The sequence below is a fragment of the Calonectris borealis genome, chromosome 10, assembly GCF_964195595.1.
Source record: "Calonectris borealis chromosome 10, bCalBor7.hap1.2, whole genome shotgun sequence".
Lineage (NCBI taxonomy): Eukaryota > Metazoa > Chordata > Aves > Procellariiformes > Procellariidae > Calonectris > Calonectris borealis.
Genome location: NC_134321.1, coordinates 10,859,503 through 10,883,064, shown reverse-complemented (window position 1 = coordinate 10,883,064; position 23,562 = coordinate 10,859,503). Strand labels below are relative to the sequence as shown.

The following is a 23,562-nucleotide window of genomic DNA, read 5'->3' as shown; positions in this document are numbered from 1 at the left end:
AATGACTTGTGTCTTGCCTCTACCTCCCACCAAGATCATACTCATCAACAGCTGTGAACAGATTTTTTTTGCTCACTGCAGAGTCATACTGGCTGTAAGATACACTTAAGGCATCAATCACGAAGAAATGTGTGGGCTATAATCACCCTCCACATTTGTGGCTCATTTTTTCAATCAAGTTGAGAATTTCAGCAGTCCTGGACAATAAGGAACAAAACTAATTTCTCTCCTCGAATGACTTCATGATGTTGTCACAAGGTTGCAAGGTCTGGGCTCCCCAGCCAGTTCTCTTACCTTGCTGACCAGAAGCCTACAAAAATTTACTATGCTTTTAAAAAAAAAGATCTTTAGGAGCCAAAATAAAACACACACTAAAGACAGTTATGGACATATTCATGTCCTCTTGATGTTTAACATACTATTAAAATACAGGCATTGTGAATCTGGTAGGCAACAACACAGCTTTCGTATAGCAGAACTTCCAGGATCTTTCTGTTTGGGAACAAAAAGCAGGTAAAGGACAAAGGTACATCTCAAACGTGTGCGCTCCTAAGGGTTACAACTTCAGACTGGATGCCCCACATAATGTTGGCTTGATATTAAAACACGGAACACAGTACAGATATAAACCTGCATGTCCTGACTAATTTAGGGTTTACAGGTACTTTGAAATAGCATATTACCATTGCCAAACAGCACCATAGGTGTTCTGTGGAGAAGTCAAATTTGCCTATCAGGGTCTACCATTTATAATAAGTGCTATTTAAATATTTACTAACTGTTTACTAATATATACTAATATTTACCAAAATTGGTTCTTATGGACACTAACTTTCAACACAAATTTTTCAAACTCTTCTTACATACATGCATTTTAATATTTCAAGAGGCTTTAATACCTCTCCTGTACTTGAGGCACTTAGGTACACCTAGCCTTTTATAACTGCCATTTTATGTTGCATATAAGTTTCATGAAGTCATTATGGCATCAAAAAGGATGACTATGCAACACCGCAGGTTTGTTCAGATAAGCACCCCATACCACATACTCGGTTGCGGTTTGCACAGCGATACAGGGAGGCACACACGCCAGTGTCTTCACATCTGGCTCTTTACGGACTTTTTGCGATCGCATTGAACAGGCATTCTGTGAGCACCAACTCCTTCGGGTAGAGCTGCTCATACAGGCTGCCAATCTCCACGCACATGACTCTGGATCTGCTAAAGATGGTATTTGAAAAGGACCACTGCCAGCATTCACCAAGCACCTCTACAAACTAACTGTTCTGTGTCAGCACAATTTGAGTGTGTGGAACAGTTTCAGAGGGCTGTGTTTTTGTGAGCAAATACTAATTTGGTCGCATTAAGAGACATGACATCAATAAGGTGAGCAAGAATATATGAAAAACTGGTTTATCTCTGAAAGATAACGTGGATTAATAGATTCAGTACTATATTATGACATCAAATACTTTTTGCATGATTAATAGATTCAGTACTATGTCATGACATCAAATACCATGTTTTATTCTTCAAGGGTCGGGGTAAAAAAACACATCACAAGCTGTTATTTCAAGGAGCAATGGAAGTAAGCCTTTTGCTGTCTGGTAAATATTAGCAGATTACTCACGTTAGCGAACTGAAAATTTTAAGTTCTTCAGTTTTACAATTCCTTTGGTTTTAGTGGAAAGACTACATCAGCATCAACTGCCTGTAAAACAACATAACTATCTTTCCTTGTTACCTTGCATGTGCAGAAATACCTTAGCTTCCTCATGACTGACAATCAGCTTCTAAAAAGACCTAAAGTCAAAGTAACATTTTTTCACAAATTGTAATTGCAATTGTTTTATCTGGTGGTTTAGGTCACCAGTTTAAAGAAAATTGGTAAAAATTAAAAAGATCCATCTCATCACTGAAACAGAGAAACTACTGCCAGTTATTTGGAACATCACAGATATTCCAGACTTGTACGGAGACCCTCAGCAGAGCCAGGAAGTGTCATTCACCAACAAAAACAATATGACATCATCACACACTTAATTGCTCGCCAGTGACAGGGTCAACTTTGTTTGTACAACTGCCGAGTATCATAGTGTTTGTGTGCACGTAGTGATACTGCCACTCCAGGACCCGCAATCACTCAATGAAGATTTGACAGTTATCTTCAAAACACACTTTTTACTATACAATTTTAATTCATTATTTTTGAAAGATACTGGATTTTATAGTTATATCTACTTTTTAAAAAGAACTGTTGTAAATGCCTTTGCTGGTCTGCAGGCAATAGATGCCATTCTGCTTTCAAGAGTATTGTCCTTAACAAGTGTTGACTGTTGGTCAAGTGACGTTTTGAGGAATTAAAAGTGATCTGCTTCAATTCACAGGCCTTTTGGTCAGAGAATCACAGTTTTGGATAGTATTAGTTTGAGATTTTCTTCTGGCATTTTTCAACAAAGAGCCTATCCTAATTTTAGTCAGGGTATTAACTGAACCCTCCACAAACAGACCTCCAGATTAACAGCACTAACCAAGGAGCAAAGATTTTTCTCTTGTTTTTCCTGGAAAGCAAGGATCTACACACAGTTCTTACTAAAACCAAAATGAGAAGAAACTTTCAGAGTACCATTATGAAGTCCCTCTAGCTTCAGTAGGGTTCTAGGATAACCACTATTGTAGTTGCAGGCCTGGCACAAAGCACTGCTGGTAGTATCTACTGCTACTTTGTTTGTACTAATTTTTCTACTCAGAATTCCGCACCTAGTAAAAAGCAAGCCAGAAGAATTCAAGGTAGAAGTTTCCTATGACAGTAAGAGATACAAGGGCATACATACATCTACCTACATACTGGGTTTCATGCTTTTATCAGACTTAAGATTTTAACCTATTTTTGTCTGTACCTGGGGTAGATAAAAAAGCATTTTGCTGAAAAGGTTGTCTCTTTTGAGAGATTGAATTAAAACTTTTAAACGTATGCAGGGTGCTCACACCTGACCTGAAGTTAGCCAGCCAATGGAAGGTTTGTTCAGTTGTCTGTTTAGCTTCAGTAGGAGTGAGAACAAGGTCAGCTGTAACTCACAAGGAATGAAAAAAGGTAGCAAGAGGGTTTCCAAGGAATATCACCCTTTTCCTTGACACTTTTAAGAAAATAGGAATTCAACAATCAGCCTGAAATAGCTGAAGATGACAGTTAAAAAAAAAAGTTGAGAGTTAATGAGCAGAGCAAATGAAACACTATTTATTTAGACTGTTATTAGCTAATAACAGTACAGATTGTAAGTATGAGGATGTAAAGATCTGAATACCTGTTTCTGGTATGTAAACAATATGTCACAGGGAAAAAACACACCCAATACACACTCCTCCCAATTTAACCTTCAGAAAGTGAATCACCTAATGACAATATACAGTGGCAGAACATTCAAACATGGCTTTAAGCCCATTTATTGCATTCATATTTCTTTGCTTTAGGGAATTGTATTAGTCTATTCATTTCTTGTGATAGCAAATTGCTCAGATACCACGTCAGGCGTTGCCTTCAACATTGTACCTTCTGAAGACAGTTTTTAATTTACCTTCATCTTTCCCTGTCAGGCAAAGCTTGCATTTAAAGCTCTGCCTTAAATACAAGTAATGCTGAAAAGCACTACATAACCACTAGCTATCACAAGGGAAAGGAGACGAAATCAACAAAACGAACAAGCATGCTCCAAAAGAACAATTACCACTGTCCAAAAAACCCAAGACATTATGAAAGGTAGTCTTCAAGAGAAAAAAAAAGTTTTTGAGCTCAAGCAAATTAGAAGAAAGAAGTTAACACAGTTCTTACAAAAGTCTGTCCCTGTTTATTCATATCCATTAAGTCAATGGAAAATAATGATAACAAATAGTTCAACATGTTCTATTCAATTTCCTTCTTCTCTATGCTTTTTAATTCAATGCAAATTCTTTCCACTCCAGTTTGTCTCAGAAAACTAACAAAATGACAAGTTTCCTTGGGGGAAGAGAGGGGAAGGAAGAAACAGGGTTGCTGAAGTATTGTAAGAAAGGATGCCAGGAAACAAAAAGCACATGCTGCAGATACACAACAGATTTCCAAGAAAAGTGCAATTCTAGCACCACTGTTGCTAGCGAACAGAGAGTTAATGTGTCACTTCAAGAGCTAAAGACTTGGTGGGTGACTTACAAGATCACAGTTTTTCAGGTTTCTACCCAAATTTATTTTTATCTTCTCATGCACAAACCAAGATGTGTAGCACTTCATTTTTAAGCAAATATGCAGGCATATTCTTGATATAAAGGGAATCTAAAATGTTCTCTCCTTGGGTCATATTTGGGGCCAGATTTGAGCTAGCAGGTTGGTATTATCTGGTCAACTATAATATTTGCTCAAGGAGACTTTCAGAATTCTTGGAAAATTTATTTTAACTTTGGAAGCCTGATTTTAAAGACTAAATAAAGTATTGCTTTTGTTAATTTAATTCAAGAGAACAATATGCCAGGGGTCACCTTTTTGGAGGGTGCTCCATTTGAAGGCAAACATTAAAGAGCAGAAAAGCCATTCAAATTTTTACTTAATCTGTAAGAACCAAGATCAACTGACAGCTGGATCAAAAGTGTTGACCAACTATTCTCACTTGTTCTTTTCTTTTGCCTCCCTTTTCTTACAATCTGTAGGGAACAGCAGGCATTCAGAGCTTGACCTGCACATTTTGAAGAAGTCACAGACACGAGTTTGATAGTCAAGAAAAAGTAACACTTCATCTTCTGAGGTGGCGAATGCTGGGAATAAGCACAACAGATGACAAAATCAGCTAGAGATGAAGCAAAAAGTATGGGTGCACTTGAGAGCCTATTGTTTATAGGCTTCATAGTCCTCAGGCTTTATGGTTACACTATTTCTATAGGACACTGATGTACAAATAAGGATCAAGAGATCCCTCTCATTTTTTTAAATTAGGTTTGATTCAGACCATATGAATAGGAATCAAAACCTATCCAACATGGTTTTTTATACGCTGCGGTCAACTGTCCTGCTTTCAGAGGTTGTTCCAGAGAAGAACAAGCACTAGGAGACCTATTACAAAGTAGATGCACTGGTAATTTCAACCCAGTGTCAACACCTAGAGCTTAAAAACTCTGCTTTCCTCTGACCTGCACTGGGACCGAAGCACACTGACAAGGCAGAGAGGGAACCTCCTCTTATCACTAGTCTGCACTACAGTAATCAGTTGCACAAAGAGAAAAAAAACTTCACAAAAGTCTTATTGAGCATAATACCATGGAGGTGACTCAGAGTGTGACTCTTCTGTGATGAATTAGTCACTACAAGAGCTGGCAAGTTCATTGCACTTTAATTGCTGTCACTGCAACAGTAGGGTTCATACCTGGCATGACAGCTGATCTGTCTTTGAAAGTCTATGATTATTCTTTCAGAACCAACAAAGAAAGGTGTTTTTGTTAGAATTACAGAGTTTTAGCATGTCTTCCTATCTGTCAGTTATCTTCTCAAACACAGGTGTACCAATCTGTGCACCATTTATGATTTGGTTTGTTTCTTTTCTATATATCCTCTTTGCATTGTGTTAATGCAAAGAGTTATAACTCAGGCATTTTGGTCATGAAGCTCAGCTCCATAAAAAAAAATATTGTAAGAATCAACATTCAGTAAGGAAGATTTTTCAGGCCCCAGAACCAGTATGCAACAACTGTAAACCTTTGAGTCAGTTTTGAAGTAGGGACCTTCAATAATGTTCCTCCAACCCCCCATAACAGTAATATTGCCACAGCTTTTATTTTAAACTGCATGCTCAGCATTTGCCTTTTCAATCACAAACTTATTTTACACCTGTGTTAATACAGAAGCTTTTTCTCACCTTTAACGTGGCAGCCAAGCTGGCCATGTGTTCATTCAGAGTGCTCTCCGACTCCTTGTAAGTCAGGCAGGTGAACTGATATTCTTCTGGATCAAAGGCATCTGCTCCCTGCTGCTCCACGTCGTTAGCTACCCCATCATAATAATCCTCAATATCCCCAGGATCCTCATCCTCTTCCTCCTCCTCGCAATTAGGGTCATAATCCTCTTCATTGCTGTCAGAGCCCTGGCTGTTCATGTCCACGGACATCTTAATGCCCTGTCAAACTGCAGACCAGGAAAGCAACTGCAGCTTCTTTTTCTCCTCCAAACTTTATCGTTCTTTTGATTTCATCTGAGCTCTGTCTCCTAAGGGGGGAAAAACAATTTTTTCTGTTGCCTAAGAAATTATAAGAGAGGCCATGTCAACATCATACAAGTGATCAAACAGCCAGGAACAGACCAACCCAATGGCCCAGCTAAAGAAGATTCTGCTGTGCAGGTCCCTGGTTTGGATCCACTGTGACTCTTGCACCTGCAAAGCCAAGTCTGCCTTTACAAGCAAGGTCTAAAACCTCGGAGACTGGGTTATTACATTGCATCCTAGTCTCCAGTGCGGGCCCCGAGACTTTTGACGTTTGGAAAGTGGCTCTATAACCTTCACTACAGATCTTTTCAGAGATATAACTAGATTTATGACATTAAATTTTTAGCAACAGCCTGGAGTGCCGCAGAAAAGCATCATATCCGTTTCACCAACAGGAAAAAACACAAACCCCTTAACTATGACCACAGTAGCTAGAAAGGCAACCTGCGATAGCCTGAACAAGTCCATATTGCTTCAGAACCACAGCCGTTAAGTGGGCCTTTGGAAAATAAGACAAGCAAACAGATCTCTCACATACACCCAATTTAACAGTCTTCAATACCATCTCAAAAGAAATGGCGAAATTAGTTAAACCCTTTAAGTAGGTTCTGCTGGATGTGATGTGGCTTGGGCCTTAGATCTGAGGGGGGAAATAAAAGAAATTCTCTCATTTCATTACCTTCTCAATATACAGTTATTACCTTCTGAATGTATAAGTTTATGTTCAAGTGTTGACAGCTGCTACTCAACAAGAATCAGAACAGCCAATTTTTTGTTTGTTTTAAATTCTCACTGGTATTGGAAAATTCACATATTTGACTTTACTTATCAGAACTACAAACGTGCTTGCGTAACTAAACCAGCATGAATTCGAATTCTAAGAGGTTCAGCAGTAGAGCATGTATCAACCTTGAATTATGGTCACCTCATATTTAGTCACAAATTTCCATTTAACCAAATAATTTAGTTTCAAGAGAGAAGATATTAAATACAAAAGACTTAAAACAATGCTGCAACCAAATTTTACATATAAAAATACATACATAAAATCAAAGCTATATTTTCCACCAGCAGCGTGTTTTGGGTTTCTTGCACATGTTTGCATTTTGCATTACTACGTTGTTAGCTCTGCTACTCAAATATATTCCCACAGTATCACAATTTGTAGCTGCTGGGGAAACCATAATCAAGCTTTGAGAATCCTGACTTTAGAGCACAGGAAATCTCAACCACAAATTTTCATTATTCTTCCTCAAGTCGTTTGTTTTCTGTTTCCAATAACCTGACCAGGCAGCACAGAATAACCAGGAAGAGATGTGATGTACAATTAATTTGAGAGGCTGCAGTGATTTCAGCAAATACAAACCTCCAGTGAGAGAGGATGAGGGCTAGGAGCTAATTATGTCATCCCCTGAATTCTGGTCTCCATTCTTTTCATCTGCCTCTTGATTTCTTAGCTATACACAACATAAAGCAGCACACAAATATTTTAGCACTGCTAATATTAGCAGTGCTAATATTTTAGCACTGCTTCCCATAGAACTTCAATGGAACAGAAGCACTGTCTCTCAATATTGGAAGGAGACAGATGTGAAATCTGATTTGACAGACACAAGGCAAAGCTATATTGTCCCTCCCTCCCTCTACCCTGCTTAGAGTTAATGATTCAGTTCTGGGCTTAATCTGTACCGACACTGACCTCCTGCATAAAAGAAGTAATGGATCTTTACCTGTAACACCTTATGTTAAGGGAATAACTTATTTGAGAATCTAAAACCACTGTGAGCATTCCTACAGAGATATCAATAGCCTAGCGTGCAACAGCTTTGTTCAGCCAACCTCAGAGCACCACAAGTTTCACCAGTCAGGAAACTTCTCAAATTCACTCAGGTCATCCCACACTCTAGAGACAGAAAAAAGCCCCCAAAACACTGGGTCCATTTGCTATCTCAACACATAGCGAGTCCCATCCAAGCAATGAGATGTTTTTAGATATCCAAGTAGAATAACGGGCCTACCCAGTACCTCAGCAGTTACACACTAGTTGCTGGGGAGGAGGCTCAGAAGAGCGCAGAGCCGCTTCTCTGTGCCACTAACACACTTATTTGAACAAACAGAGGAACTGTTTGCATGAGCAAATGGGATATATCAAGCAGAAAACAGTCTGCAGACTGGATGACTTTTGTGACTCTTGTCACAACATTCTAGGAAAGAGCTCACTTCCAGCACAGCTGAGCGTCAGACGGAAATGCGCGGAGAGAGAGGAAGACTAAGGCGCAAGCTCTGTGGACAAAACAAAGCAGGGTACTAGGAAAACGAGGAACAGAACTCGCCTCACCTAACGCTCAGCATAATGCCCTCATGACCCAATGACGAGCTCGCTGAATACAAACTGAGACAAAACACAGCTAATACTTGATAACACTAGTTTTTAAGACAATAAAGATGTCAAGCTCAAAAAAGAGGGTCAAAAAACCAACCAGTATTTAGACTAAATAATTACCATAACCCCCAAAATCAGATTATAAAATTTAAAACCATATTTAGATCGCTTTCCTACCCAAGGGAGGATGAGGTCCTTCTTTACCACCTTCATCCGAGATACTCCCTCATCTTCACTAACACTGACACAATTTAATCCCCTCTCTTCCTCCAGCCTCCTTGCAGGAGCTCATAAACACACCCACCCCTCCGCTCTGCTGCCTATCGGCTCCAACAGAGATGCCCTCTTGCTGACTCCCGCTTTGCAACACAATTCTTCTTAACGAGGTCTCTTGAAACAAAATGCCTTCAAATATGCCAACACCAGTCTCTCTCTGACCTCACCACCATTAGACACAGTAAATTACATTATCCCACCTCATACCCTGTCCTACTACATCATTCTTCTCTGATTTCTTGCCCTCTGTGTCTACAGAGGATTTCTCTAGCAAGTGCTTTGTAGGATACTCCTACTTTTTCTGTTGATATTTCACAGCCATTTGAGATGGCTTTTTCTTCTCTCACCTCTTTATTCATAATTCTGAAATAGAGAAAGTCTAACTCAAGTCTGCCTCCTGAACTGCTTATCCACGTAAACTTCAAATAGACTGACGCTCTCTTTTCTCTGCAACCATCTACAACCCCAACTCCACACTTGCTATCAGTGTTAATCGCGTCTTTGTCTATGTCACTCAAACCTGTAATCCGTCGATCATCCTCAATTGCTTCTTCACACACGCAGCATGCATCCCTTGCCACTTCCTTCTCCACTGAGTTTTTTGATGGGATTTTTTCATCCCAAGAGTGAGAAACTAGAACAACATCCCCCATCCTTTTCACCACAGATGACTCTGCAGAGACCTCCGTGCAGCCATATCACACATCCCCCGTGAATCTGCATGCTCTCCTCCCACTTCCCAGTCTTTGTTCAGACTATCACGACTGCCTTGTCCTTCCCAACTCATCTAACCCATTTCATTCCTGCCCCTTCTAATCTATCATCACTTTTAACAAGTTATTTTATGCATACCTACGCAAGCCTTCCTTCCATGGTAACTCTGGGCTTGGGCGGAAAAGTACCCCGTTCATTTAAATTACCTCAGGTCCATTTCTTTGCCAGACTAAATCCTGTACTTGTCCCACACAGCCAGAACGCTGCACGCTTGTAGGAGGAAAGCCCAGGGAAACTGAGGGAGAGAAGGGAGCTGTGGAGGCAGAGCCCGAACGGTGGCGGGGCGAGGAGGGAGCCCCAGCACAGCCCCCTCGCAGCCCGTGCCGTCTGCCGGCCTGAGAGCTCACGGGCTGCGGCTTCTCCGCCCGGGCAGCCCGACCTCGGCACCGGCTCCGGGGCGGAGCGCTGCCGGGCGCTAAACTGAGCCGAAGTTACAGAGAAGCGGCACCGCCCCCCTCCCGCCGGGCTCGCCCCGCCCCGGGACCTGCCGCGCCGCCCGCGCCCCCGCCGCCTCCCGCTGAGGGACACGGGCCCGGCAGGCGGCGGCGCTCACCGGGCCCCCCCGGCTCCCCACCACCGCGGGACGGCACGGCTCAGGCCGCCCCACCGGGAGCCCCCCGCCGCCTCTCCGCCGCCGCAGCGTGACCCAGCCCCCCGCACTTACCGGGCGCCGCGGAGCGCGGCCGGGCAGCGGGCGGGGGAGGCAGGGAGCGGCGCCCCGGGCTCCTCCTGCCGGGCCGCCACTGCCTGCACGCCGGAAGCACCGGCCTCCGCGTGGCGTCACTTCCGCCGGGCGGGGCCGGAGCCGCCGCCGGGCCGGGCCGGACCACTGCGCTGGGCCGGGGGGGTAAACAACGGAAACGCTAGGGGAACGGGGGTCGGGGGGGTGTCGGGCCGGCGCCGCGGGACCACCCCAAGGTGCCGGCTCAGCACCCTCAGGAGACGCTGGCGGCCCGGCCTCGGTCGCTGACAGCGCTCGATGACAGCGCCCGGCACCGCGGCGGGGGCAGGGCCCGCCGCCGCCCCCGCACCGCCGTGGGCAAGGGCCGCCACTATCCCGGCCTGCCCCGCGCTCACCTCCCCCGGTGTCCCGGCGTGCCGCGCGGCCCGGCACTGGGGTAAAGGTCGCGGGGCGGAGGGGGCGGCGCTGGCTCGGCGGGGACGCAGCGCCGCGGCCCCGTTCTCCACCCGCCGCTGCCGCCATGGCGGAGCAGCCGCAGCCCATCAGCCCCGTGAAGAACTTCTTCGCTGGCGGCTTCGGGGGCGTCTGCCTGGTGTTCGTGGGGCACCCGCTAGACACCATCAAGGTGAGGCGGCAGCGCAGCGCGGGGCGGCGGGGGTGGGGAGGCGGCCGAGTACCGGTGCCGTGCGGCCCGGGGCAGCCGGGGAGTGGGGGGGGACTACGCTTCCCGGCGGGCACTGCGCGGGGAACGGCGAGGCTTCCCGGTGGGGAGGCGGGCTGTGAGGGGGGACTACGCGTCCCGGCGGGCACCGCGGGGGAGGCGGGACTTAACGTCCCGGCGTGCCTCACGGGGCAGGCAGTCCGCGCGGCGGGGCGCCCCCTGCCGGCCTGGCGGCCCTCGGTTCCCGGTTTATAGTAAAATACAGAAAAAGAGCGGCGGTGTCCGGGCGCGGGGGGGGGGGGGCCGCGGCGGGGGCCCTCAGCGCCCCCCGGGCCAGAGAAGGCCGATAGTGACCGGGGGGGGGGAACAAATCGGGGCCCGGAAGGAGAGTACGGCGCTCACATGAGGAAGCTGAGCGGTGACACGGCGTTAGTTCTCAGGTGTTGCGGTGGGGTTATTATCCTGACGTCATCCCAGCAATTAATTAGTTAGATACATTAACTATTAAATACATTAAAACTCAATCTCTTTTTTTCTGCAAAGGGCTAAAATGATGTTAATCTCTCTACCAATATCATAAAGTCCGGCCCCAAAACTTGCTCCGTAATAGCCATATAGAGGTGTTCTCTGAATCAAAGTTTAGATAGTAACATTTAATAAAACAGTGTTTTCCTGTCCTGTCTCACTAGGTCAGACTGCAAACCCAGCCCAAGCCGCAGCCTGGTCAGCCTCCGCTCTATTCTGGGACCTTTGACTGCTTCAGAAAGACTCTTGTTGGAGAGGTACTGCGTTAGCATGTCGTCTGCGATGCCTGCCAAAAGTATCAGTTGTTCCTGTACGTCGCAGGAATGGAATCGTGTGGGAATGTTGCCCCCCAGAGACTATACAAATCTTGGGTTATCCATTGAATTGATTCTAATTACAGTTTTTAAACAGATTACAAAACTTGGGGAATACTTAGCATCCACATGCTCCAAGTGCATGTCTCTCTATTTTGTTAAGAAATGCTTTTGGTTCAAAATAGCATGATATTAATATCTGAAGTTATAGACTTGAGTGAATGTTGGCAGTTGTTTGCTGGCTTTGTTGTTGTAGTCAGTGGGATCTTGCTGTCTTTGGTATTTGGAGTTGTCTCTGGAAATCCTAAAACAGGCAATGACTTTTGTTGATACAAGCAGTACTTTTACGTTCTTCTATAATGTGTTATGCCATCTATGAGAAGGCAGAGGAGCATTAATGAATAGATGTTTTTTCTTTTTCTTTTTTTTGAGAACAGAGGGTCAATTATACTTGTCTGCTTCAGCAGGTGGACAGTGGTTTTCACTCCTGAATCAGCCATATCATGTGATTGAACTGTAGTCTATTTTGTTTTTAGAAAGGCACGCAGCCTCGGTTTAAAGTCTTTAAGTGACACAGAATCCAGTTTTCTGCTTCGTAAGTTTTTCCAGCAGCTATTTACCATTTGGAAACAATGGCTATAAAGCCCAACTGTTTGTTTACTAATCTGAAGTCTAATTTCTAACCACTGGATCTTGTTAGGTAACTCTCTGTTAAATGAAAGATCTGCCTCATATCTGAAATCTACTTTCATTATGGTATTAACAGGTTGTTATACAACCAAAGAAAATCTTGCCTCCCTAGTCTCTCCCACAAAGCGCTGAAATGCTTTGCTAGCTCTGAATCCCTTGCGGTTTTTAACACCCCTGCTGAAGCACGGACGTCAGAGCTGAACCATAATAATAGCCTTGTGATGTGAAGTTCAAAAGTAATGCTGCCTCTCTACTCCTACTCAATACTCATCAGTTTCTATAAGGAAAACTATTAAACCTCTCTGCCAAGACCTTTTGTTTCCCACTGCTCATGGGAAGATTGCGCAGGAGTGTCTGATCTTTGTCAGCCAGATGCAATTTCATTAGAGTCAGTTGTGCCTGTAAGCGTACAGACACATACTGGGATACACTGATTTATCGGGGGGGGAAAGGAAGGGGCGGACAAATCAGCAAATATTTAATTTGTGCATTTAGCCTTTATCTAGAAAGATAACTCTCCTTTTTATTAGGAAAAGTTCACTTCAAAGGCAAGATAAATGAAATAAATGCTACTGCTGGTGTCTGCATTAGAATTTTTCTATGTGTGTAGCCTGATGAAGGGAAACATCAGGAACGTAAAGTTTTATGGTGAAAAAGTTTTGACTTGGGGAAGGAAAGAAAAAATAACTTGCTCTTGAACTCGTTCCAAATTGAGTTTGTGTGGGGAGTGAAGTAGTTCAGGTTAGTCTCCCTGGCTCTTCCGTTATCTAAAGAGTGAATTCCATTCAGCGTTCTCAGGCTCTGTGTCAGGATTTTACACTACTGCATTTGATGACTTATTAATAAAGCACATGAGCGTTTTTGTATGTATCTGAGACAGAAGACTTTTGAGATAATCTGTTAGGACTATTATTCTGGTAGCTTTTAACTTAACTTCCTCATACTTGAGATGCAAGTACAGGATGAACAGTATTGGAACAGAAGGGTATAAGTGGTACCAGTGTTTTCCAGGAAGGATAGCTTTCCTCTGCAACAGGCCCTGAGCCTCAGCTAAACATGTATAATTGCAAATGAACAATAGACTCCATTATTTCACTGATTAATTTGATTGGCTGACTGATACTATCCTGTACTGAAGCCTTTTGCTTCTCAATAAGGTGAAATGTGTGCAAAGTCTATGCAAAACCAAGTAATTCTTGTGATAACGTTTCTTGCAGGGAGTCCGAGGCTTATATAGAGGAATGGCAGCTCCTATTGTCGGAGTGACACCCATGTTTGCTGTGTGCTTCTTTGGATTTGGCTTGGGAAAAAGACTCCAACAGAGAAAACCTGATGACATTTTGACGTGAGTTTCTGAGTTAATCAGACAGTTGGGAAAGGCACCCTAAGGCTCTTGCAGCCTGCTGTATTGTTGCACGTTGAGTTGTGGTGTAAATTTGTCTCTTCTCCTAGGTTATAAATATATCTCTAAAAAATAAAACACTCGTGTGTTTTAATGCTTCTGGAAGCGTGGGACTGATAGCACAGGCTAAAAACAGACAGCATGTGGGCAGGTGCTATGCAATTCCCTTTCTACGCAAGAGAGCGCCATTAAGGAACAATTCCGTTTTAGATGAGTACAGTGTGAGCTATATAATGATTGCCTGCCAACAGTCTTGCTATTAACAGAAACTATGGGCGAAATAAATTCATGGTCAAGTCGTCTTGAGCAGTCTGATTCTCTTTTCCCTGTTAGTTGTGACTCTTGCTGTGCTCTTATGCTTATCCATATTATTATGTATACAATAATCGTATTATTAATTTATGAAAAGCACTGTTGATGAGCAGCCCTCCTCTCAGGCATGTCTAACCTTCTGGAAAAGAGATGGAAAGCTAAGAAAACTTTGCGTGGCTTTCTACAAGCTGACTTATGCATGAAGAAAGCCCCCCACCCATAAAGTACTCCCTTAACTTCTTTGCTGAGTTGTAATTTATAGCTCTACAGGAACAGAACTGTAGCTTAGCAACGTTTTATTCTAGTATTATTCGCGCAATACGTAGGAGCCCTGTCAGAAAGCAGGAGTCCGTTGTGTTGAGCCAAGCGTGGTGGGGAGGTGCGGTTTCTGCTGGAGCCTTGCCTGCGCAGGGCCTCCCGGGTGGTGCGAGTGCACCTGGCTCTGCAGCCCTCGCCACTGCCGTGACGAAGCGAGCTCCCTCTGCTCGGTTCCTCAGACGGAGGAACTGCTGGCTTACCCTCCGGTTTACCGCAGGAGTGTGAGGCTGAAGGGTAGGACCAGGGGAACAGTAAGGAGTGGACAGTACAAGGAAACAAATGGGCTGTGGGCTTATTTCCAGCAGCCTAATTACCTCAGTGCCTTCTGTTTTATACACTTCATACCAAAGGGAAGTTTTAAGGAGCAAACTGGAGAAGGGCAGCGTAGTTTTTTGAGTCTTTATGTAGAACTCAAGCGGAGCAGCGGGAGAGAAAGAACAAATAGATGGTGGAACTGTCACTGTGCCCAGCTGTGCTGCCCTGTGGGTGCAGACTTGACACAGTAAGATACAGTGTGCTTGGGACGTCAGGCCCAAAAATAAAGGTGAGACTCTTAGCACCATGGTTATGGGTCTAGAGGCAGGCAGGGTGGCAGTGGTTCCCCATGCTGATTTTGACGGGAAGTTTTGGAAGGAAGGAGATGGAGAGAAAGCTGAGGACCCCGTTCTATCTTCTCTGGGGCTGAATAATCCCAAGGTGAGCTAGAAAACTCAAAGCTTAGTTTGAGCAGGAGGTGCATGTGGAGTGATGAGGGAGGTCTGAATGGTCTGGAAGATTTAATGGGAATTTCAGAATAAAGAAAGGGGTAAGAATTGGAAAACCTGAGTAGAATGCCATCTCTTGGGCAAGCGCCCAAGAGAAGTGGGAGGTGTGAAATTTAGTTAAATTAAGATATTAGGTCATCTTACTAGGGAAGGTAGCAGGAGGTTGAATGTAAAGATAAGTTTGTGGTGGAGAAACTCAGCCCGTTTAAGGGATTTCTGTCATGGAGACTTTGCCACATGAAAGCAGATGCAGAATGTATGGGATGAGGGCAGGTTGGTAGGACAGACTCGATGGCAGAGGCTGAAGGAGTGAGGGACTGAGAGGTTACAGAAAGGAGGCTCCTGGCTGTACAAGCAGGAGTACGTGTGGAAGCTGGGTCACTGAGAAGAGTGGGAGACTGGAGGAGGAAGAGACTGCTGGGAATAAAAATGAACAGGGAATGCTGTAGCAAAAAATGCAAGTACAAGGAATATTAGCAAACACAGTGGATGTGAAGAGCTGAGTTATGGTTGCTGTGGGAACCAGCGCTTTGAATCCTAGGGATCTTAAATGTTTAGTTCTGATTAGGCATTGATGAGGCACTTCTGCACTGATCAAAAGCAATGGTTGCACTTCTAGTTCCACTGCCAGCCTTGTGTGGAACAGCATAATCTGGTGATACAGGGGTCTTTCTGCCCTGCGTTTCCTATGTACTGTGTTGTGTTAGGGTCTCTTCTGTTTCCTCGGGACAGATATCCTCAGCTGTTTGCTGCTGGCATGTTGTCGGGAGTGTTCACCACAGTAATCATGGCTCCAGGAGAGAGAATCAAGTGCCTTTTACAGGTAAGGTGTGGGGTGGTGGCGATGGGAATTTAATTTTAGGGGATTTTGTCTTTCCATACCAGGAACTTCTTTGGTTAGTGTATTTACTCTGTTCTGTTTTTTGACAGGACTGAGACAACTGTCATTTAATGCAACTGTGTCATGAAGAAGCATTATACAAACACACCATGACAGTATAAATACATACAGCATTGATTGCTCTATTCATTTTACAGAGCACAGCCTTATACTATGTGGCATTATATGAGGCATCGATGGATGCCTCAGTCCGCTTCAAAGTATGGAAAAGTCCAATTTTTCAGAATGAAACTTTTTCTTAAAAAAAAGCAAAATACTAAATCATAAGACTCTTTCTAGCGTAAAGATTTTCTGTTACCTTGACAGGTTCCCAAAACGTAATTGAGGAATGCATTTCAAAATAGATGAAATAGTTTTCTCATGTTTGGGGGAGCGTTAGCTCTACACCTCCTCCAGGGTTTTTAAAGTATTGTTGGAAAATGTAAACCTGAACAATTGAAAATACCATCTTTAGTCGAGATGGGAAGGTTTACTTATTTCAGACTATGTTGTACTCAGTTAGTATGGTTATGGGTGATCACGTGTTAGTTCTGACCGACATGATATTATCATGGAAGCTTTTACACACATACAAATTGTTTGAATTTCGCTAAACTATTTGAAGGCTACTTATTGTCAGTGCAAGTGTAGAATTACCTAGCTGACTTTAGTTGTTTCAGACTTACACTTGGCAAAAATAAGGGAGAATCTAGCCTCTGCATGGAACAGTAAACGTATCCTCAGCTTGAACGTGCGAGAGCTGTCTGAGGAAGTGATGCAGGGGTTTCGTATGCAGAAGTGCCTGTGGAACGAGTACGTGCTCCTTCCTCTCTGGAAACATGCACGTGGCTTTCTAACTATTAGCTGAATGATTGTTCACCAGCCAGAAACCTTCACTAGTCAGAAACTATCACTTTAATCCTTCAGATCCAGGCAGCCACAGGTGAAACTAAATACAGTGGCTCTTTGGACTGTGCAAAACAGCTGTACCGCGAGGCTGGGGTTCGTGGCGTGTACAAGGGGACAGTGCTCACCCTCATGAGAGGTAACTGATGCTTCTTCTGCGTGGGGTACTTTAAGATAAGAAGCCTGACATAGTATCACAGATCTCGCTGTCCCTTTAGCCGATTGGAGATGCTGTGTCACCCTTTTTTCTTTTTTTGCAGTCTGCAGAGCTACTCCAGTGCCTCTAAGGGACTGAGAAATAAACATGAGATTCTCAGTGAGTGAGGAAGAGATTAGATGACAAGGATCAGAGGGATATAGGAAGTAATTAAGATCTGAGAAGCCAAGAGGAATGAGAGACTTCAGGAGAGGAGCAGAGAGAACAAAGAGAAAAGAAAAATACAGAAGTGGGCTTTTTCTTTTCTCTTCTCGCTCTCCTTCTCTTCTCGCTCTCCTTCTCTTCTCGCTCTCCTTCTCTTCTCGCTCTCCTTCTCTTCTCGCTCTCCTTCTCTTCTCGCTCTCCTTCTTTTTCTTCCTTGGGAGAAGGATTGTGACTGACTGACTATTGCTGTATAATGCTGACTGCTTTAAAAGATGTGATTACGGCAGTTATGCTTTCTGCCCGCTTGAGTGTGGGTTATTTTGGACTGGGATGTCATGACCCCTCTCACAGCAACAACAACAAAGTAATTGTGCCAGGCGCTGAATCCTTTACGTGTTTTGGTACTTTCTCTTTTGAAAAGCATTAGGTTGTTCCCCGTACTGAGGCAATGTTTTCCAAGGATAAGCTGAAATTTCTGTATTTTAATATCTCAGTTTAGGAATTTTTCTATCCTCTGCTTCTCATAGTAGTGTAACAGGTAGCAATGTAACTCTGCCAGTGCCCCTAGCCAGAGGCTGGTTCTCCAGTTTAGGCATGAGCTAAGAATGGGCTGCGGGAGTACCTTAAAAAAAAGCAAACCAAAACCCATCAACTGCAAAAAAACCCCAAAATAGAATCATTAGAACAAATAGCATGCAAAACTCTTGAAGTTCTTGAACTGCTCTGATCTGCTCTGCAGCAATTAAGAAAGCTTAGAGCTGTCTCATCGTTAGCTTAACGGCCATCAGGCACGTTACAGTCTGATTTGAAAGGCTGCTGACAGAAGCACTGAAGAACAGATATTTTCCCAGTTCTTGCCTTTAGCACCTGCTCTCCCTGGGAAAGTTCAGGCTCCTCTGTCTAGAGCAACAGAGATTTTATTTTGTTTGTAGAGGAGGTTCAGAAAAAGAATCTGGATGTACTTAGTGGTGTTGCTGAGCTGGCATGGGCTGCTGTGCCTCTAGGCTTCATTTGTTTCCCACTACTCACAGTCTTTGTTGTTTACCCACCAGACGTCCCAGCCAGCGGAATGTACTTCATGACGTACGAATGGCTGAAGAACATTCTGACCCCTGAGGGAAAGAGGTTAGTGAAATCTCACAGTCATCATTTTTCTAGACTTCCCAGACACTGCTGATTAACCTCCCCAGTTACGAAGAGATTTAAAGCAGTATCATCAAAGCAAATTGTAAAAAAAAAAAAAGGGTCGCTCATCTTGTGAGTTGAGCTGTTTTGGTCTGGGGTTAGCTGACAATTAAAATAGTATTCTGAGTTTCTCTCAGATTCTAGCCTTGGATCTTATTAGCCAAGTCAGGAATACTTAAAGTAGATCTCTTCACTTTCACCCCCCAAGAGCTGGGGGATTTTGTTGGGTTTTTTTTGTTGGTTGGTTTTTGGTTTGTTTTTTTTTTTTTTCCCCAGAGCATTTGTGTGTGGGCTGCTGAATGAAAAGATTTGAACCTTTAGGGTGGAGTTAGTACATTTTGCCCACAGGGCTCTGATGCTTGGAAATCTTGCTCAGATACTGCAAGTGACCGCAGCATTGTGCTGCCTTCTGGCTGTCGGCCAGGTGCCTCTTTGGTTGTCACCTTAGTCAAAACAGATGAGTTTTTACTTTTTAAATTTTCTTTCTTTTTTTTTTTTTTCTTTTTCCTCCCACCCCACCCCAATCCTCCCACAGTGTGAGTGACCTCAGTGCGCCTAGGATCCTCTTTGCTGGCGGCCTGGCGGGGATCTTCAACTGGGCAGTTGCCATTCCGCCAGACGTGCTGAAATCCCGTTTCCAGACTGGTGAGTTGCATGCCAGCTTGTCATGGCCGCACTCGGTGCGGTGCTGCTGGGAATGGGCTGGGCAGCGGTGGAAGATGCCATCTGAGCATGGCATCTGGGAGGCAGCATGTCTTGAGCACTGCTTGAGACAAGTACATGAAAAACCCAAGTGTGTTCCTAGCTTTTTAGTTGGTTTCCTCGCAAATTTTTGGCAAATCAGGCTGGACTTCTCTGTTTCTGCCTCCCTGCTAATATAATGATCCCGATTTGAGATACCTGTTTTGAAATCTAAGTATAGAATTCATAATAATGGAACAGCTTGTCATGACTGTTTCATTAGAAATGTAATTCTTTGGTTTTGTTATTTCTCTTCAGACATAGTTTTGTAAATTGTAGCCTGTGTTGTCTGAAATTTATAGTAACTGGGCATGCCTTGCTGAGAGCGTTGCTTTTAGACTAGCAGATCTGCTCTTAAGTATGTGTGGCCTAGTTATAGTGAGAATGGCCACAGGCCTTGAGCTTCAGTGAAGTTTGACAGGTTTTGCGTTGGTTTCCCTGGGAGTCCTAGTCAATGAATATTTTTTTAAGGCTCCTCGTATTCTCTGTCTGTGGACTCAGCTCTCCACTGGACAGTAACCATTTTTCTTGAGTCATGGATCATGATAACCTGGTGCAGGAAACTTTTTTTCTTTTTCTCAAAATAATGGCTGCTGTGGTTATTTGCTATCGTACCAAGGGCTGAGTGTGAAATACATTACAGCTTTGCATCCTTATTCCACGGAGCCAATCCCCAATGCTGCTGTATAGATGATGTGCTTTAATGGTGGTTCTGTTTAACTGGGTTGGTTTGTGGGGTTCAGAGGGCTGGCAGAGGCAGTACTTTCCAGAGAAGTGTCAGGAGAAGGAAGAACTTGTTCTTTTAATAAAATAACTTTTTAAAAACACCTCAGCAGATCTGTGTAACATCAGCATTAAAACAGCCTGTGCTTTTCACTTGAAGTTTGTTGCTATTCTTGGCTGGGGCATGTGATAGGATAATTTTCTGTTTCTTAAAAACAAACTTCATCAATTTTTATATCTGACCTTCCTATTTCCTAATTGCAGCTCTTGGGAGAGCTGTGATTAGCAGTGCGAGTAACAGCTCAGACATCCAACCCTGACAAAAGTTATTCTCCTTTTGTCCCTGCCGTCCAATGACTTGATTAGGTAAATTCTTTGTGGTGATGGTGAGCATTTACCTTCTGTTTACTGAGTCTTTAGTAAGGTGTCTTTTTTGCTTGCTTGCTTTTGACTGAAATAGATCATTTTCCCAAGCAGATGTTTTCACAACATAGCTTCAGCAATGCTTGGATTCTGGTGTCACCTAGATGGTATAGCAATACGAACCTGTTGAAAATCCTGGGCTGTTACGTAGGCCATATTATTCAGCATTTGTGACTGCCACACATCTTAGCTAATGTGTTTTGTATCCCTTTCAGCTCCTCCAGGAAAATACCCAAATGGCTTTAGAGACGTGCTGAGAGAACTTATCAGAGAGGAAGGAGTTGCATCTCTGTATAAGGGCTTCACAGCTGTAATGATCAGGGCATTTCCCGCTAATGCCGTAAGTAAATTGTGGTTCCAGATGGGTTTTGGGGACCTGGCCACTCACAGTGAATATTTGCAGTCTGTAGAGGAGATGACTGGCTGCTGACTGTTGTACCATTTCAGTGAGATTCTTGTCACTGCAGGTACTTTTGGCTGTTGGTGTCCAGGTTCTAAAAATGTACCTTAATCTAGGTGGAACACCAAGTGAACCTTCCTTGGAAGCTTTGCATGAAAGCCCTTTGTTGACTCATGCTGATAGTATTTCTTGTCTGATTGTACATCCACCAGTAGCAGACAGAAACATGTGGATAAGTTTGGACTGGCTTCCCCTTCAATAAATAATGAGCCTAACGGAGTAGAAGTTCTGCCTTTATGTGGAGGGATATAGTAGAATTCTTGCCTCTGGTTCAAGACCTTTTTTTGTTCCCTTTCTCCTTCCACATCAGCCACATCAGGTGTTTATAGTGCTGCATTTCAAAAACCTTGTTTGGAACAGGTTTTTAGAATTCTTATTTGTTCTGTATATTCTCTCTTTTCCAGGCATGTTTTCTTGGTTTTGAAGTTGCTATGAAGTTTCTTAACTGGATTGCACCAGGTCTATGAAGACTAGGAAGTCTTTGGAAATTAGAGAGGAGAAGGAAGAGAGTGCAAGTCTGCCTCAAAGGAATAAATGAATGATCACTTGAAGTTGCGGGAATGATTGCTTGCCTAATACCTTTTTGCCTTCCTCACATTCTTTAGGTGGTGCTATGTGCCGTTCAGAAATACAAGCTGTAGCTCTGAAGCAGAGTTGGTGAGGAGTTAGCGGTGATACACCTGTCTTCTGAGCCGATGTACCACGCAGTAATGCTGCTAACAGACAGCTGTCACTATTACACACACTACCTTAAGTACTTCCTCATGGAAGAAGGGGACACTTCTTAAAATGTAATTCTTTATTTACTGAAGAAACACGTAGCTATTAATGCTGAAAAACTTCCTTAAAATAATTGTTTGGCAGTGTGTACTTAACTCTCAGGGCGTGAGTTAGCAGCTGCACATACTAGTATCTACAAGCAATGTCAGATAGCATTCTCATCTCTTGTAGTTTTTTAGTTGTGGCTATTTCTATGTTGACAGTGGTTTTAATCTTACATGCTTGTAAGATTAATCACAGAACTAAGCAGGGGAGGCCAGAGCTACGTTTCAGTGGGTTGAGGGGTATTGCAGATACTGGATCTGATCTTGCACACTGATCTTTTCTGTGGAACTGGGAGGAAAATTGAATTATGCTTAACATTTGTACTAAGCTTTACTCAGGCAGCCAGTGGGGAAATGTGTTTGATTCTGAACTTTTCTCTGAAATCCCTTTCTGTCCCACTGAAGGTATTATCCCAAATGCGATTTCAGAAGTACAGCATGGTTCATAGCAACCCACGATATATTTGATTCATCAAATGCTGTGTCCTGGGATTCAATCCCTGACCTGAGAAAATTTAAAAGCACTTCCAAGAACTCAATTTCTTTGACACGAGGGGGATACATGAAGGGGACACTGGCTCTGCAGCCTTGCCTAACTTTATTCTTGCTCCTGTTCCTTGGTTTTCTCTTAATATCATTAAACATAATCGTATTTTCATTTGAGAAATTACTAATGCTAAGAAGTAAAAAGCAACTTTAATTTCTTTTGGTTTTGATGCAGTGTTATTGGAACTCAATAAAGCTAGCTGCTGCTTGGCTAGAATGTGTGCTTTGGTTCATTTACTTTTTGCCTGGTCACGCATGGTTAGTTTTGCAAAAGTTTTCCAATTCTTAATTCTGAGATGTGATTGGGAAATAAGTTGTGCCGTGCTGTCTTTAATTGTTAACCCCTTGCCTTTTAGCTTTTGGATTTTTGACGTGAGCCATGGAAATGAATGTTCTGCGCTTCACGTTTGTCATACAAGTCCTGTTGGGTGCTGTGTTGCGGCCGCAGCTTTTTAACTATAAAGCCAGACACTAAATAACACCTTGCTTGTGGAAAGTATTTTATGTTTTCCAGGGAGAGACCTGGACACAGATAGAGGGGAGCTTAGGGAAAGCATCTGTCCTGATGCCCCACAGGAAAGGAGGTCCTTGGTCTGGCGTGGTCTGTTGGCCTGGACCCTAAGGACACAGTCTTCACCTTGGCTTTCCACAGGGTCAGCCCTGAAAACCTTCCACCCAAAAGTGCTGCAGAAGCCTTGAGTCCCACTTTCCTTCCCAATTCTTTGGAAGGACCAGAAGGGAACCTGCCTTCCCCAGAGCCCACCTCTTGTGTTTTACAGGGTGGGGGTGTGAAACCAATGAGGTAGCCCCTGGTGTGGGAAAATCCCAGTCGCTTGGAGCTGCCTCCACGTTCTCGCTGCTGCCTCACTCCCCGTGGACCTTCCCCGTTCCTCGCTGCTTGGTAACCTGCTGCGGCTCCTGCTTCTCAAAGTCACTGCAGCTATGGATGAGTGAAATACTTAAAGCGTGAACACTGAGTTAATGCTGGTTCAGAGAAGCGGTGATTAAAGGACATCATTAACCTCTCAAGCGATTTTAAACACAACTCTAGGTTTACTGAGGCTAAACCCAACCTAGTTTCAAGAGGACCAGGTCTGCTTTTACGGCTCTGTGCTTCCTGACCACCAAATGCTATCCTGAACTGCTTTGGTTCCCTAGCTGCTCTGGCCACCTTTCTGACTTCTGTGCTTG

The 23,562-nt window shown here is 43.8% G+C and overlaps 2 protein-coding genes across 6 annotated transcripts in view; one reads left to right on the top strand and one right to left on the bottom strand.

The window, feature by feature from the left end:
• ARIH2 (ariadne RBR E3 ubiquitin protein ligase 2) overlaps window positions 1-10,812 on the bottom strand; it is a 32,349-nt gene extending 21,537 nt beyond the window's left edge. For 2 of the 5 annotated variants that reach the window (XM_075158747.1, XM_075158751.1), the window contains exons 1-2: window positions 10,319-10,425; window positions 5,877-6,223 (exon numbers count right to left, since the gene is read on the bottom strand). In XM_075158747.1, the coding sequence (XP_075014848.1) occupies window positions 5,877-6,125 (249 nt within the window). In that variant the 5' untranslated portion in view covers window positions 6,126-6,223; window positions 10,319-10,425. Of the gene's footprint in view, window positions 1-5,876; window positions 6,224-9,732; window positions 10,034-10,318; window positions 10,426-10,731 lie in introns of those variants that run through there. The other 3 variants (XM_075158750.1, XM_075158748.1, XM_075158749.1) reach the window with 3 other exon arrangements.
• A 32-nt stretch (window positions 10,813-10,844) lies between these two features.
• On the top strand, window positions 10,845-22,588 carry SLC25A20 (solute carrier family 25 member 20). Its single transcript, XM_075158753.1, has 9 exons — window positions 10,845-10,961; window positions 11,687-11,779; window positions 13,744-13,871; window positions 16,055-16,145; window positions 17,130-17,247; window positions 18,522-18,594; window positions 19,190-19,299; window positions 20,757-20,881; window positions 21,406-22,588. Exons 1-9 carry the CDS (start codon window positions 10,857-10,859, stop codon window positions 21,466-21,468), a joined length of 906 nt encoding a protein of 301 aa, XP_075014854.1. The 5' UTR covers window positions 10,845-10,856; the 3' UTR covers window positions 21,469-22,588.
• The last annotated feature ends 974 nt before the right edge of the window (window positions 22,589-23,562 follow it).

Coding starts and splice junctions, on each gene's coding strand:
- SLC25A20 (XM_075158753.1), top strand. CDS start 10,857: ATGGCGGAGCAGCCGCAGCCCATCAGCCCCGTGAAGAACTTCTTCGCT. Junction 16,146..17,129: donor GAATCAAGTGCCTTTTACAG/GTAAGGTGTGGG, acceptor TTAATCCTTCAG/ATCCAGGCAGCCACAGGTGA. Junction 19,300..20,756: donor GAAATCCCGTTTCCAGACTG/GTGAGTTGCATG, acceptor TATCCCTTTCAG/CTCCTCCAGGAAAATACCCA.